Source organism: Oscarella lobularis, chromosome 14, assembly GCF_947507565.1.
Source record: "Oscarella lobularis chromosome 14, ooOscLobu1.1, whole genome shotgun sequence".
NCBI lineage: Eukaryota > Metazoa > Porifera > Homoscleromorpha > Homosclerophorida > Oscarellidae > Oscarella > Oscarella lobularis.
Genome location: NC_089188.1, coordinates 924,294 through 936,344, shown reverse-complemented (window position 1 = coordinate 936,344; position 12,051 = coordinate 924,294). Strand labels below are relative to the sequence as shown.

Here is a 12,051-nt window from a genome sequence, read left to right as displayed (position 1 = left end):
GTCAGAAAAACAATAACTAAAATATCTAGGTAAGCAGCGTACCACAGTTAGAAGTCAAAGACAGAAACACAACGATCTGAGTCAATTTGACGGTCCAAGACCAAAAGCCGAACTGTTTTTACCGGCTTCGTTGTATGCATGAACCGTATTTTACCAACTGGCATTGTCAGCATGCTGTCAGACACAGGGCCGGCAGAGCGTTTTCGAAGTCGTGGCAAGTTCCAGTACATGCGCCACAATTTCCCCGTCATTCGCCTTGCAGTCACCGGTACTTGGAGCGGCTCGCTTAGAAGCAGTTGCTAGTTTACTGCTGCATGATCTGCAAGGGTATCTGTAGCTTTGTCTAGACTTTTGTTTGTACGTAGACCAGTAATTGGTGCTAGAAAGGAGATATTAATTATTACGTATGAGTCAAAGAAAACGCCTACAACGATACTTGCAAAACAAGCCCGTCCAAACGCATGTTCGTCTACTGTGCGTGTGCCTTTGCGAGTAGTCGGTCGCGCAACTCGACCGCTAAACGCTTTCTTCCAAAAAAATCTCCAAATCGACAAAAGAGACTCGAATGAACACACGCTAACGCATTTGTCTACCATTTCTCTGAACACTACGGAAGCCACGCCACTGGGTGGCGCACTAGTAAGAGGTTTCTGGGCTTCGGGTTTTCCGCGGCGTCGAAATCACGCCGTCTTCCGTAACAGACTTGTGCGCAGCGTAAAATCAAAAGCCAACGCGCCGCCCAAAAAGCAGATATGAGCCCAAACGAGTGTCTAACCGACCGAACGAGTACACACAAGCAGCCATCTTGAAGTGGTCACGTGACTACGAAATCCGCCCGCAAACGAGTCCGTAGTCAGTGCGTCCATACGTGAACTTTGCTGCCTTTGGCAAACTGCCACGGGATCCACTAAAATTTACGTAAGCTACGTGAGCTACTGTACGTGGGACTCGTCGGACTCGTGCCTTTCTTTTTCTGCAAGTAGAGGATCGACTGTACTCGGATTCGAGTCTTCTCGGATGTCATTTGACACGCAATTCCATCTGCCCCGACACCGCCTCCGAGTCCGTTGAGCACCAGTTTTGAGTCAGTCCAGGTACAGGGGAGAGGGAGGGGGGCGGTCAGGAAATTAATTAATGTCGGTTACAAAATTAATGTCGGTTACAAAACTAATGTTGTTGTGTATCGTGGCATTTCCTGACCGCTTCCTCCCGTTGCTGTTCTTCAAAGTACGTCTAGTAAGTTTATACTGGGACGCCGAAGAAAACTTTTGTGAATGTATAACAAGCTAATACTTCTAGTCGCACAACGGGGAGAGGGGGGGAAGAGGCAAAATAATGTGAAATCATGCCATTTGCGGGATCCGGTATACCCCACATACACGACTGTATCAACAGGATTTATAGCGCGTGCGCCCGTGTTTTTATTTAGACTACTGCCCCCCACACAGTACGCAGATGAAGTTACCGTTGGGTGTTATAGGGTTGCAGGCCGCTCCCCTTACCGAATGTTGGGCATAAAAGGTACTCGCTAGTCGACGTCTTTCACTTTAGCCAGACGTGCGCTGCACTGAGAGCTGTCAAGAATGAAAGTAGCGATTGCGTTTCTTCTCGCCGTTTCTCTTCTGTCGCTCCAGGCTGAAGCAGACCAAGTGCTGTCGTTGCAGTGTCTGAAGGCAAGAGTCTAAAGCAAGCTCGCGAACAAGCTCAATAATTCATTTCTATAGGAAGAAGTGCTGACTTACGAGCTAGCGTTGTTCCAAAATCTCTGGTCCAAAGAGCAGGCCGAGAAATTTCTTCTAACGGCTAAAATTGAGATCCGCTGCATTGCAGGTTTGATTCACAGCACAAGCGAGCAAGCCAATAAGACGTTCTTCGCAGATGGGTTTTTACCGCGTTATGAGACACGAGGCATAAAATTTTCTACGAAAATATTCGACTTCGACGTTGAGATCATTGCGAACGAAGATAGCGTCGATGATGGTGTCGAAGATAGCGTCGAAGATATCGTCGAAGATAGCGTCGTAGAAAGTACACAGTCGCCGCCGCTACCACAACATATGACTACGGATGAGTAAGCAGCCTTGGTCAATGTGCAAGGGTAAGAAAGACTAAAGAATTTTTCTAGACCCGGAACTGAGTCAACGGCGGCTCTCCAATCGGAACTGAACAAAAAATTTGAGAAGCCGTTCTATTTTGTTCAACTGGATAATGGAACCGTCGCGTACGTGCTGCACGCACGCGAACAGGATGTCGAAGTGCTCAACATGAAGAAGGCAATTGCTTGTCTCTTTCAAGTGTCGCTGGAAAGAGGAGAACACGACGTCGAAGAAAAAGGATCGGCTAATCAACACACGGCTCATTACAGGTACTCGTAGCAATTATCTAGAGCCCATAGCTAGCTATATCTATATGGTACCCTCACAGTCTTGAAGAAGGCGACAAGGGCGAGGTCAAGGTTCACAAGAAATACTCCAGTGCAGACGTCCGACAATTTCCCGCCGGATCAAACGTCGACCCGGCCGAAGTTGACTACGATGACGACGAGGAAATCGTGTACGAAGACGGCGTGCCGAAGACAATAACCGGAACACTGCACGCGGCGCTTTTCACCGCCAAACGAGACGCCGAAAAGTATTCTGAGGAAACAGACGACGACGACGACGTCGACGACGCCGACGCCGCCGCCAACGACGACGATTCGTACCAGTCAAAGAGTATCCTTGACAACAAATTCGCCTCTGACCAGAAATACACTCTTACGCTCGTCGAGCGACGAAGGATTCCACTCCAAAAGCGATCAGCATTTATGGTGCAGGTCGACGATACTCATGGTCTGCTGACCAGCTCCGTTGAATCGAAGCACGAAGAAGGCAAGTTCACCGATGCATCTCCATTAGCTTACCTTACAAGCTTTATTCCAGCCGATGTCATTCAAGACCAGCGAAATTCTCTAACAGCGCAAATTCCGCTTTTAATCGACTTGGTGGACGAAATAGCAGACGTTGACGGCGACTACAATGGCTCATGTATACAGCATGACTCCCTGTTCTAATATTCCGACAAAAAAAACGCGTCGTTTTCTCCGCAGACAACAACTTGGTATATATGCTGGAGTTAGAGGGTCTGTGCGAGTATCATCGCTGTTCAGATGGAGTCGAGACCCCTGTCAGTGATACGGTCATTGATCATTTTGAAACAGTGATGCTGCATTTGCTAGTAGGGGACTGTTTCAAGCTCTCTTTTCTAGGGTTCGTCTAATTTGCGTCGTTTCCTGTTTCCCCTTCTCGTCGCCTCTAGCACGAAAGCGTCTCAAAAGGTAGTTTTGTATATTGTTTTCCTGACTAGTAACTCCCTCCCTTTTAGCAAATCAGCTTTGCTCTGAAGGATCCCCAAAGATACGACATGGATCTCAAATTCATTCTGACCAACATTCCTTTCGTTCACTATCTATCCCAAGAGATCGTCTCTCTCGTTATGACTTACGTAAACGACGGAAAGAAGGAGGCACGCGACGAAGCGCTACTCGCTTTGGGCTCTCTCGCCGGAAGCGCGGACGCCAAAACGTCCGACGAAATCACCGAGCGCCTTCTAGACCAACTCCTCGAACTTCAGTTGAACTCCACCCTGTCGTTTGCCAACGCCACGACTCTCCTCTTTGCCCTAGGAAACACGCATAATTCGGCCGCAATCGAACCGCTCAGCTACGTTCTCGTCAACGGAACTGTTTTTGAACAAATTCGACTCGCTGCAGCATTGGTGCTATCTAACCAATTCGACAAAACTCGCGTCGACGAAGTCATACTAGAGCGCCTACGCCAGCAACGCAACAGCGCGGCCGTTTTCTACGGCGTCGCGCATCTTCTCGCCAATCGCGCGCCGAACGACGGAGTTCCGACGGAGTTGGAAAATTTCGTCGCAGTCTATCTAGCAAACGAAAATCACGCCGGCTACCAAAATGCGACGACGACGTCGCGCACTCGACGATCGGATGTGACATCGACCAACTGGAAGCATTCTTATAGTCAGTTCAACGACATCAGCAGTCTCTTGAGCCGAAGCCACGACGCGTCTTACTACCAAAACCACGCCGCCTATCTCTTCGCCAAACGACTGGGAGTCGACAAGCTTCATGTGCGTCTAACGGCCGGAGGATTTGCCGGAGAAAACTCGCGCAATCCATCAATTCTCAAAATATTTGGCAAAACCGTCGCACACGCCCACGCTTTTGGAAAAGACTTTCCCCTCTTGGAATCGTATCTGATTGTCACAGGCGGGGGAACGAAATCAACCTTACTCTATAGGGTTTTCGCTCGTGTCGGCACTCAAACGATTATTCCGGATTCGTCGAAGTCGTTTCCTGCTTGCTTGTCAAGAGAGGTGCCTGTTGGGAATGAAGGTAACTACGGTAACTACAGGGTTTTCAATACCCAATATCGACTGTGGTTGGGCCTTGGATTCGTGCGATTCTTCTTGTCCGGAAACGTTCGGCTAGGAGGAAATGCCGGTTTCAAACTGTGCCCAACGCAGCCGAAAATTGGATCGGCCTATTTTAGGCCGTCCATCTTTTTTATTGCAAGCGGAGGCGGCAGCAATGGACTCTTAGTACGACGCTTTACCTGTCTCTTCGTGAACTTGTAATATTCTTTCTCAGTTTTATCGAGGTAGAATCGGTGTGAGTGCCTCTGTGGCCTACTCCATAGAAGCCGAGGCCAGCGTTAGCCGGGAAAATGCAAAGATATCGGCTTGTTTGGATGTCTTCTACGGTCAAAAGCGCGTTTCGGTGAGTATTACAGCATCCTATCAAGAAAGAATCATGGAGATGATAAACTTTCGGGTAAGTCTAGACGAAACGACCGACCGAGAGTGCCGATTGTACTAGCTTTCCTCTGCGTAGCCTTTTTATAGATGGTCTTTACCAAGGACGAGTAACTCTCTGTCGAGGTCCTCGTTTACATTGGGAAAAAGTGGTGAAAGAAAGCTTTACGAAAAGTGCTTTGAACGCCAAATCCGCGACGCGTCATTGCATTAAAGCCATTGACTTCTTCAGTGCGTTGGAACATCGTTCGAGGAATTGCATGGAGAAAATAGCTAAAGCGATCAAAGAACGAAAATCCGCTTCTGATGTTCACTTTGACTTACCTTTCTTTTGATGTTGCATGCTTATTTGATTCAATGTTGCTTCTTCTAGTTCTCACATGTACCGTAACAATGTTGCTTTGTCTTTCCCGCTCCATTGATGGACCCTACGAGTCGATGTTCTTCTCACCAACGCTGAAGTTCCGGTTGAGGATAGTCCCGCATGACTAGTGCATCGGATCGATGAGTAGTAAGTCGTATAGAAAACGAGATTCACTGAATGAGAATGTCGTGCTCGATCACGAGACGGTCGGCATTTCCGATACGACTTCTGTCAAGTCGGTTTTGAGAGACCATAGTCACGACTCGAGCCCGCTCACGGATGAAAACACCGCCCATTTTGTCCGATTGCTGGTTCTGATGTAGTCTCGGTCCATGTTTTTGTCTGCAAAACTGTGATATATCAGAACGCCAACGAGATTCGTGACAGTTTTGCTGCCGCTCAAAAGTACGCTGCTAAACGAAGACACAACCCTTTCGTTTGTCGTATTGTACTCTTCCAGCTAATTGACAATAGTCGAGATCGCTTTGGTTGTCCTTGAAGCCGCTCCAATTGACGCCAACCGATTTAGTCAATATCAGAAGAAAGACTGTCCAACACTGTGCCAGGATCAGGTGGACTGTAATCGGTGATAAATTTGTTCGAAGTGACTGAACTCGTTCGGAGAGCGCCATTTTCTTTATGGTGAGTCTCAAATCGTACGAGTATCCGGACTGGAAGCTACCGTTGTGTACAAAATGCGATCATTTTGAGGAAGAGTTATGTTAATCACGCAATCAGATGGATCAGAACACGACGCGTAAACTTGATAGCCGGCGGCATTGCAAGCCCTGTCTAATAAGGGATTATTGACGTTCTGTGCGAACACTGTCCATCTAATTTCGATTATCTCACTCTCGGGGTCATTGCAGCCCTTGAGCGTTGCCACGAGTTGACGAGTGGGCGAATTCACGTAATCGAGTTGAGTACGATTAGACGTACTTTTTACAATCGTAAGCGTCCCTGTCACTGGGTTCGTCGCGTCGACTTTGACGCCATTCGAAGACCTCGTCGACACTAATCCAGCCCGATTATAAACACGCACTGTGACATAATAAATCGTATTGTCTTGCAGCGATAGATTGATTTCACCAGAAGCCGCTTGTACCGTCACATAGCCGTTTGTATTCGTTCCTAACGGACTTGTTCCCACTGCAATCTGGTACGTATTCATCGTTTTCAGGCCGCTCTCGCTGTCATGAACAGTATCGGGGTCCCAGTGTACCGAAATCCTAGTATTGCTCATTTGATATGTTATGTCTTTCTGCTGATTGGGCTGCGGTTGATCTCCGTCGTAGATCACTTCAATCACCGGATTAGTGATGTCAACAAGTATCAAAGACGAGTCGAGCGTCGATGCTGTGTTCCTGACATTTTGGCCGTCACGTTGACGGTAACATCAACCGTGTCGGCACTCGTTGTCGTAACTGTCTGTTGCGGAAACACGTTCATTTCTCCCACTGCTGTAACTAGTCGCCAATCTATAGTAACCTTATCGCACGGTACTTTGAAGTTTTGAAATTTGATTTTGATCGCTTTATTGTCTGTTATCATCAAATAGTTGACGCCGTCAGGAGCCAGCTTCAATGAAAGGAGAGTCTGAGTACCGGATTTATAGACGGAAATTTGAGCAGTCGATAAATCAACGCCGGTCGTTGGCTTGGGAGTGTTCGTAGGATCGACCGCGACGCAAGATCCGCCCGTGCAGTGTCGACACGCCGCTTTATCGCCTTCGCAATTCAGATCAGGATAGTCACATTCATCGACATTGGCGTAGCATTGACGACTAATGGGATAGTATATGGGAAGGCAATTCGACCCGTCGCAATACGTCCCACTGACGCACGGATTCTTGATAACAGCGTAAACGGCGCACTCGGCAGTGAAGTCCTCGCTGACGCAGCTTGCCGCATCGCAGTGATCATTTCGCGTGCACGGTTGCTCGTCGTCGCAGTTCGTACCCTTCGCGTAATCCGTCCACGAGGAGCCGCTTGCGCCGAAATTGCAATACTGGCACTGGTTACCGGGATTCACCGCGTTATTGTCGTAGCACGTGTACGTGCACGTACTGGAAGATGTCAAGAAGCATCCCTTTATTATTTTGCAAGTGCTCGACCCATTGCATTCTTGGCACGCCATAGAACATTGACCAGGTATCTGCGTACCGACGCAAAGTCCGGTTGAGTTACATTTATCGGTGTGCGTGCACAAGTTGCAGGAGTCTCCGGTCAAGGGCGTCCACTGAACTGTAGACTGATCCGGATTACAAGCCTTGAAGGCAAAGATATGTTTGGTATTGAATTGGAATAAATTAAGCGGTACCTGACACTGCAAGTACTGGATCTCGGGATTTTTCGTGTTTCTGCTGAAGCACTGGCCGTCAATCAAGCAGTAGCCTGAGTTTAGAGTGCATCCGGCTCCGTTGCACGTTTCACAGCTCTCACACGTAAAGGAAGTTCCGATGAATACGCCGTCTTTACACTGGTCGTCTTTGGTGCACGCTTGCGCGTCGTCGCACGGTCCATCCGAGACGTCTGTCCACTCACTGCATGAAGGGTATTTGTTGCACTCCTGTTAGCACAATAAAAAGCCTTCCAGAGACATTTATAGAAGGGAATTTACCTGGCACCCGCCGTTGCCCGTTGAAGACCGTCTTTGTAAATGAGCGTAGCACACACCGTCAATTTTGCAAGCTTTGCTGTCTATGTAGCAACGTTGCTGCTCTGAGGTGCTCGGGCAACTCGCCCCGTTTCCATAATTGTTTCGCCACACAGAACGATATCTCCATTGAATAGTAGTGTCGTGGCAAGTTCCATCGCATACGCCCCAATATCCCCAGTTATTCACTCGGCAGTCAACTGAAAAGGGTCCCTTAATAACATTCCAATGTAAAATCAAATTACTGGTTTACTGTCGCATCGTCTGCACTGCGTTCTGTATCTTCGTTTAGATTTTTGTTCGTATGTTGACCAATACCTATCGCTAGGAAGAGACATTGTGTCTGAGTCGTGGGGAAAATGACGATGAGGCGGACGCGGAACGTACCTGCAACTCCAAGTGATGACAAATTTGCGACACGTTCTCGTCTTGTGCGTGTGCCTTTTTGAATAGTAAGAGGTGTACGAGACAGAGTACGAGCATCCGTAAGTGTACCTACGAAGAAACACTACTATCAATTAAGAGTCAAACACTCTCCATGGGCGTATACTCTGAACATGACGACGTCTGCTGATCATACTCGTCACATCTCACGCAAAAGAGACAGAAAAGCACACCAAAAAGAACGCGCAAAGCAATCATGCTTCGGACGTCTCGAGACAAATTGAGTTAGGAGGTTCACAACTTTATCTAGCCTCCAATAGAGTTTTGTGTACACCATCTGTTGAGTTTTAGGCACTTCCTTTGTCCGTACTTTCATTTCATAGCAAATATTGTCTGTAATAAGAAACTCATCTGACGACCCTTTCTATGAAGACGTTCTCTAACCGTGTTTTCATCCAGAAATTTTTTAACCAGATTAATGGTTTTTCTAGCAATAAGTCAATGTACTTCGTAAAGCCTAAGAAATAAATTGATTTATTGTACAGTACGTTTATATTCAGCTACCTACACGTAGCAACAAAAAGCAATATAAATAGCTCTTCTTCGCCTAGATACAAAGAACTATTATTTATTGTGCACGTGCTTGGTGGATCTTGTTCAACACGAATCCTCAATCCAACGTTGTGTCGTCATAAAGTCCTAAAGAGTGAGATCTCTATTTCCGGCTTGTCCCGTCGTTGTCGTCGCACGGGGTTTTGCACGCGTCGCGTTCGGCGTTGTAGTAGGCTATCGCTTTTTCGATGAGACGTATCGTTTTGGTCCAGCTCTGCTTGTCGTAACGCGTCGCGTCGACGTAGATGGTTAGGAACACGTGAGAGCCTAGCTGCGCACGCATGTTCTTCGAAAGGTCTCGAATTTGGCGTCGTTCCGCCACAAATCGCCAGAATTAGCGATTGCTTCGTTGCCTAGAAGATTGTAAGATCGGTCGCGGCGTCGAACAGTGGACTCGATCAGCCTGTCAGGCCGGAGATGAAGTCACAACGCCACTGAAGCCACTCAACGCGCCTGTGAGGACACAGGCGAATAGAAAAAGCATGAAGAAGCGGATTTTTTGGCAAATAGGTTCTAAGTAAACCGTATTATTCCCAGTTAGCTAGGGGAGCCTGGTGCTTCTTCTGACGTGATCGGCATCAAGGCCAAGAGCTGATAGCTCCTCTAGGTAGCTCACCAATGTGCCCACTCGCAGAAGCAGAGCCATTATTTATTTCCTTGGCTGCATAAAGTAGTAGGGAGCTGCTTTGGAAGTTTTTCAATCTTCTGCCAAATGTGATAAAGAACCGTTTCGTTTCACAGGTGCTCAAGCCTTTCTTTGAATTTTCGCAGCTAAAATTTGCAACACATACTAGTTGCTCTATAATCACATACCAACAAAAGAAACGTCAGTATTGCAAAGGCACAAACACAAACGTTAATTGTGTGCACGCTTCTACGTAATTGTGACTAGTTGAACGACTTCACGACCAAAGGTTTTGATAGCCACACTCTCTTCTCCGATTTTCTTCAGTGCCTGAACCACGCTTAGTGCTGTAGGCTTTTTGTTTGGATTCGAAGCCCATTTTTCCATGAGACGATAGCATTGGTTAGCTGAGGAGGCTGACGTACGAATCTCGGCAACTTCGCTCATACTCAAATTCATTTCTTCCGTCACTGCAAACTTTTCCCATTTATCGCCTATGGCTTGAGCTAGAGAATTCAGCGTCTGTCTTTCTATTGTCTTTCCAAGAACTTTCATGGCGCGCACCGATGCGCTTTCGAAGACGTCTTCCGCGGTTTTCGTGTTGCCGCTTTCCATCAACGCCGAAATCAATTCTGCAATCGTTGCTTCGCTTCCGCGGTTGTCTTGCCACTTTTCGAGCATTGCTTGGCTCTGCGTTTCCATTTCAAAAGGGTGATTTTTCTTTATTGTATCGATTTCTCGCTGAGAGAAGCCGATGCCTCTTTTTCTTGCCACTTTCTCCCAACGGTCGCAGATTCGTGTACCCACTTCCTCGAGCTGAGCAGAGTCAGGAGAAACCGTGAGGGATCTAGCTGAGAATCAGGATTTATTTTAGAAAAAATGCGAGTCCATTAATTATCTTTGATTAGCTACCGACGAATTTATTCTCTTCATCTATGGGAGAGTTTTCAGTATTTCTTCCGCTAAAAAATGAACAACAAAAATTTTTTTGCACTGTCGATTTGCCTAGAACAAAACTGCATACTAACCTTTTTTAATTAGACAAGCGTAGTAAGGAATATCCTTTTGGCCGTTTAGGCAAGCCTTGCCACTCTTTAGTAAAACAGCAGCGGTTCCTAATTTTTTCTGTGCAAGATGCATTTCTCCCATAGCTATTTTGGCTTAATTAATAACGTTTATAATTAAATAAGTAAGGACATCGCTGGTACGTTGTGTATTACCTGCGCCAATCAATGGGTGTTCGTCTGGTAAGACCATTTCGTAGCATGAGAGCGCTTCCTGCAAATCTTTCTGAGCAAGAGGCCAGTTTTCCTGCGCAAGGTGTAGAAGACCTTGAGCATAAAGAGCTAAGAGAAATTAGAGAAACAAGTAAAATAAATTTGTAATGAATTTCAAATGAATTGGGAGCGAATGTACTAGGTGTAGTAGTACGCCAAAGGCGACAGTTCTTTCTTTTCTTTCTTACTTTGTCCAAGTCGTGGGTCTGCGACTGGATCCTCTCCACGTCGACTTTTTTCAAGCCTTGTTACATGGAAGCTGTATTTTGCCCTGTCAATAGCCTGTCGTGCCTCTTCAAAACGTTGATTATGCAAGAAAATGAGAGCATTGTAGGACAGAGCTAGAGCATACGTTAGTCAGTAGCACGTACGTACGCGTAGCATGAATTTAGTTGTGCTACCTGAGGCAAGAGCGTCGTTGTCTCCTCTACGGTTCAGAGCGTAGAAAAAATCGCACGCTTCTTTCAACATTCTTTCTGCGTCCGGAAATTTTTCCTCTCCCGCGTAGAAAAGCCACCTTCCGTGCATAAAGCAAACTAAATACAGAGTATTAGATATGCTAATCTTAGAGCTCTGTACATGGTTCATAGATACCTAAAGCTTTGAGAGGGTGCGGAATCGACTTTCCTCTGTACTGATCTAAGCTTTCGAAGACTTTTCGCGCTTCGTAAAGGCATCGATCAACAGCTGCCCATCTACAAAATCCCTGAAGCTTGATTGCACGCGCGAGGTGATAGTACACTGAAAATGACAAAAAAACATTAGGCAAGAATAATCGAGCAATAGCACTTCTAATAATTACTTTCAATCAAGTATTTTGCGTCTGGTAGCTGGTGCGGCCTTAAGCATTCCTTAGTCCTCTCGCAGGCGCGCAGGTGTTCTTCCGCCCCGTTTGCATCGGGCTTGGGAAGAGACAACAGATCACATGCCTGCTTCAGATTTTCCTTAATTAATACCCAATTAATGCCTAAGAAATAAATTAATTCGTTCAATACGCATTTTATATTCAAGTACGTGTACCGATAAAAGATCTTGCATTTGCACAGAATTCTTGTCGCACCTCGAGCCTGTCCACCGCGCTTTCTTTCGAAAACAGTCTTGTCTTGAGGATCAACAAAGAGAATCTTCTGTGGCGTGCTAGCGTAGGCCTAAGCAACAGTCTGACTGAACCGCGCTCGAGCGAGCTAATGCAATTGCAAGACAAGTAGATTTCTCAACCGACCTAGTCGAAGCTACTCCAGCTAGAGGCGCACAAAACTAAACACAAGCACCATCTTTGTTTTGAGTCCGGGACTGCTGCACGTGCAGCCTAATCGATT

General features: G+C 46.7%; 3 protein-coding genes across 15 annotated transcripts; 1 reads left to right on the top strand and 2 right to left on the bottom strand.

Annotated features, from left to right (window-relative positions):
• The first annotated feature begins 451 nt into the window (after positions 1–451).
• Positions 452–5,233, top strand: LOC136195567 (uncharacterized). Of its 4 annotated transcripts, none has more exons than XM_065984928.1 (15): positions 452–639; positions 702–918; positions 984–1,236; positions 1,300–1,364; positions 1,430–1,673; positions 1,725–1,830; positions 1,879–2,071; positions 2,126–2,365; positions 2,425–2,870; positions 2,922–3,026; positions 3,089–3,198; positions 3,248–3,316; positions 3,364–4,602; positions 4,652–4,834; positions 4,895–5,233. In XM_065984928.1, exons 5-15 carry the CDS (start codon positions 1,584–1,586, stop codon positions 5,027–5,029), a joined length of 2,916 nt encoding a protein of 971 aa, XP_065841000.1. In that variant the 5' UTR covers positions 452–639; positions 702–918; positions 984–1,236; positions 1,300–1,364; positions 1,430–1,583; the 3' UTR covers positions 5,030–5,233. The 4 variants fall into 4 exon arrangements, with proteins under 4 accessions (XP_065841000.1, XP_065840999.1, XP_065841002.1 ...); XM_065984927.1 differs by having other exon boundaries at positions 1,287–1,364; XM_065984930.1 differs by lacking the exon at positions 1,300–1,364 and having other exon boundaries at positions 984–1,084; positions 1,552–1,673.
• Positions 3,003–9,076, bottom strand: LOC136195571 (protein psiQ-like). Of its 8 annotated transcripts, none has more exons than XM_065984941.1 (11): positions 8,787–9,076; positions 8,663–8,735; positions 8,385–8,611; positions 8,222–8,329; positions 8,088–8,158; positions 7,799–8,034; positions 7,499–7,747; positions 4,859–7,447; positions 4,617–4,797; positions 4,428–4,488; positions 3,003–4,381 (listed from the first exon to the last, which is right to left on the bottom strand). In XM_065984941.1, the coding sequence occupies exons 3-8, from the start codon at positions 8,474–8,476 to the stop codon at positions 6,512–6,514; spliced, it is 1,692 nt and encodes a 563-aa protein (XP_065841013.1). In that variant the 5' UTR covers positions 8,477–8,611; positions 8,663–8,735; positions 8,787–9,076; the 3' UTR covers positions 3,003–4,381; positions 4,428–4,488; positions 4,617–4,797; positions 4,859–6,511. The 8 variants fall into 8 exon arrangements, with proteins under 8 accessions (XP_065841013.1, XP_065841017.1, XP_065841012.1 ...); XM_065984945.1 differs by having other exon boundaries at positions 3,003–4,797; positions 4,859–4,933; positions 4,985–5,088; positions 5,140–7,447; XM_065984940.1 differs by having other exon boundaries at positions 4,428–4,797.
• A 494-nt stretch (positions 9,077–9,570) lies between these two features.
• Positions 9,571–12,010, bottom strand: LOC136195578 (uncharacterized). Of its 3 annotated transcripts, none has more exons than XM_065984955.1 (10): positions 11,955–12,010; positions 11,753–11,880; positions 11,535–11,699; positions 11,327–11,473; positions 11,134–11,268; positions 10,921–11,073; positions 10,676–10,801; positions 10,484–10,615; positions 10,368–10,417; positions 9,571–10,306 (listed from the first exon to the last, which is right to left on the bottom strand). In XM_065984955.1, coding segments are annotated over exons 3-9 (723 nt in total). In that variant the 5' UTR covers positions 11,536–11,699; positions 11,753–11,880; positions 11,955–12,010; the 3' UTR covers positions 9,571–10,306; positions 10,368–10,388. The 3 variants fall into 3 exon arrangements, with proteins under 3 accessions (XP_065841027.1, XP_065841026.1, XP_065841025.1); XM_065984954.1 differs by having other exon boundaries at positions 11,753–11,896; positions 11,955–12,008; XM_065984953.1 differs by having other exon boundaries at positions 11,753–12,010.
• Between the last annotated feature and the right edge of the window lie 41 nt (positions 12,011–12,051).

Coding starts and splice junctions, on each gene's coding strand:
- LOC136195567 (XM_065984930.1), top strand. CDS start 1,584: ATGAAAGTAGCGATTGCGTTTCTTCTCGCCGTTTCTCTTCTGTCGCTC. Junction 1,831..1,878: donor TGAGATCCGCTGCATTGCAG/GTTTGATTCACA, acceptor CGTTCTTCGCAG/ATGGGTTTTTACCGCGTTAT. Junction 3,199..3,247: donor TCATTGATCATTTTGAAACA/GTGATGCTGCAT, acceptor TCTCTTTTCTAG/GGTTCGTCTAATTTGCGTCG.
- LOC136195571 (XM_065984944.1), bottom strand. CDS start 8,476: ATGATTGCTTTGCGCGTTCTTTTTGGTGTGCTTTTCTGTCTCTTTTGC. Junction 8,330..8,384: donor CAGACGTCGTCATGTTCAGA/GTATACGCCCAT, acceptor GTTTCTTCGTAG/GTACACTTACGGATGCTCGT. Junction 7,748..7,798: donor CGGGCAACGGCGGGTGCCAG/GTAAATTCCCTT, acceptor TTGTGCTAACAG/GAGTGCAACAAATACCCTTC.
- LOC136195578 (XM_065984953.1), bottom strand. Junction 11,074..11,133: donor CAACGACGCTCTTGCCTCAG/GTAGCACAACTA, acceptor CGTATGCTCTAG/CTCTGTCCTACAATGCTCTC. Junction 10,616..10,675: donor ACACCCATTGATTGGCGCAG/GTAATACACAAC, acceptor TTATTAATTAAG/CCAAAATAGCTATGGGAGAA.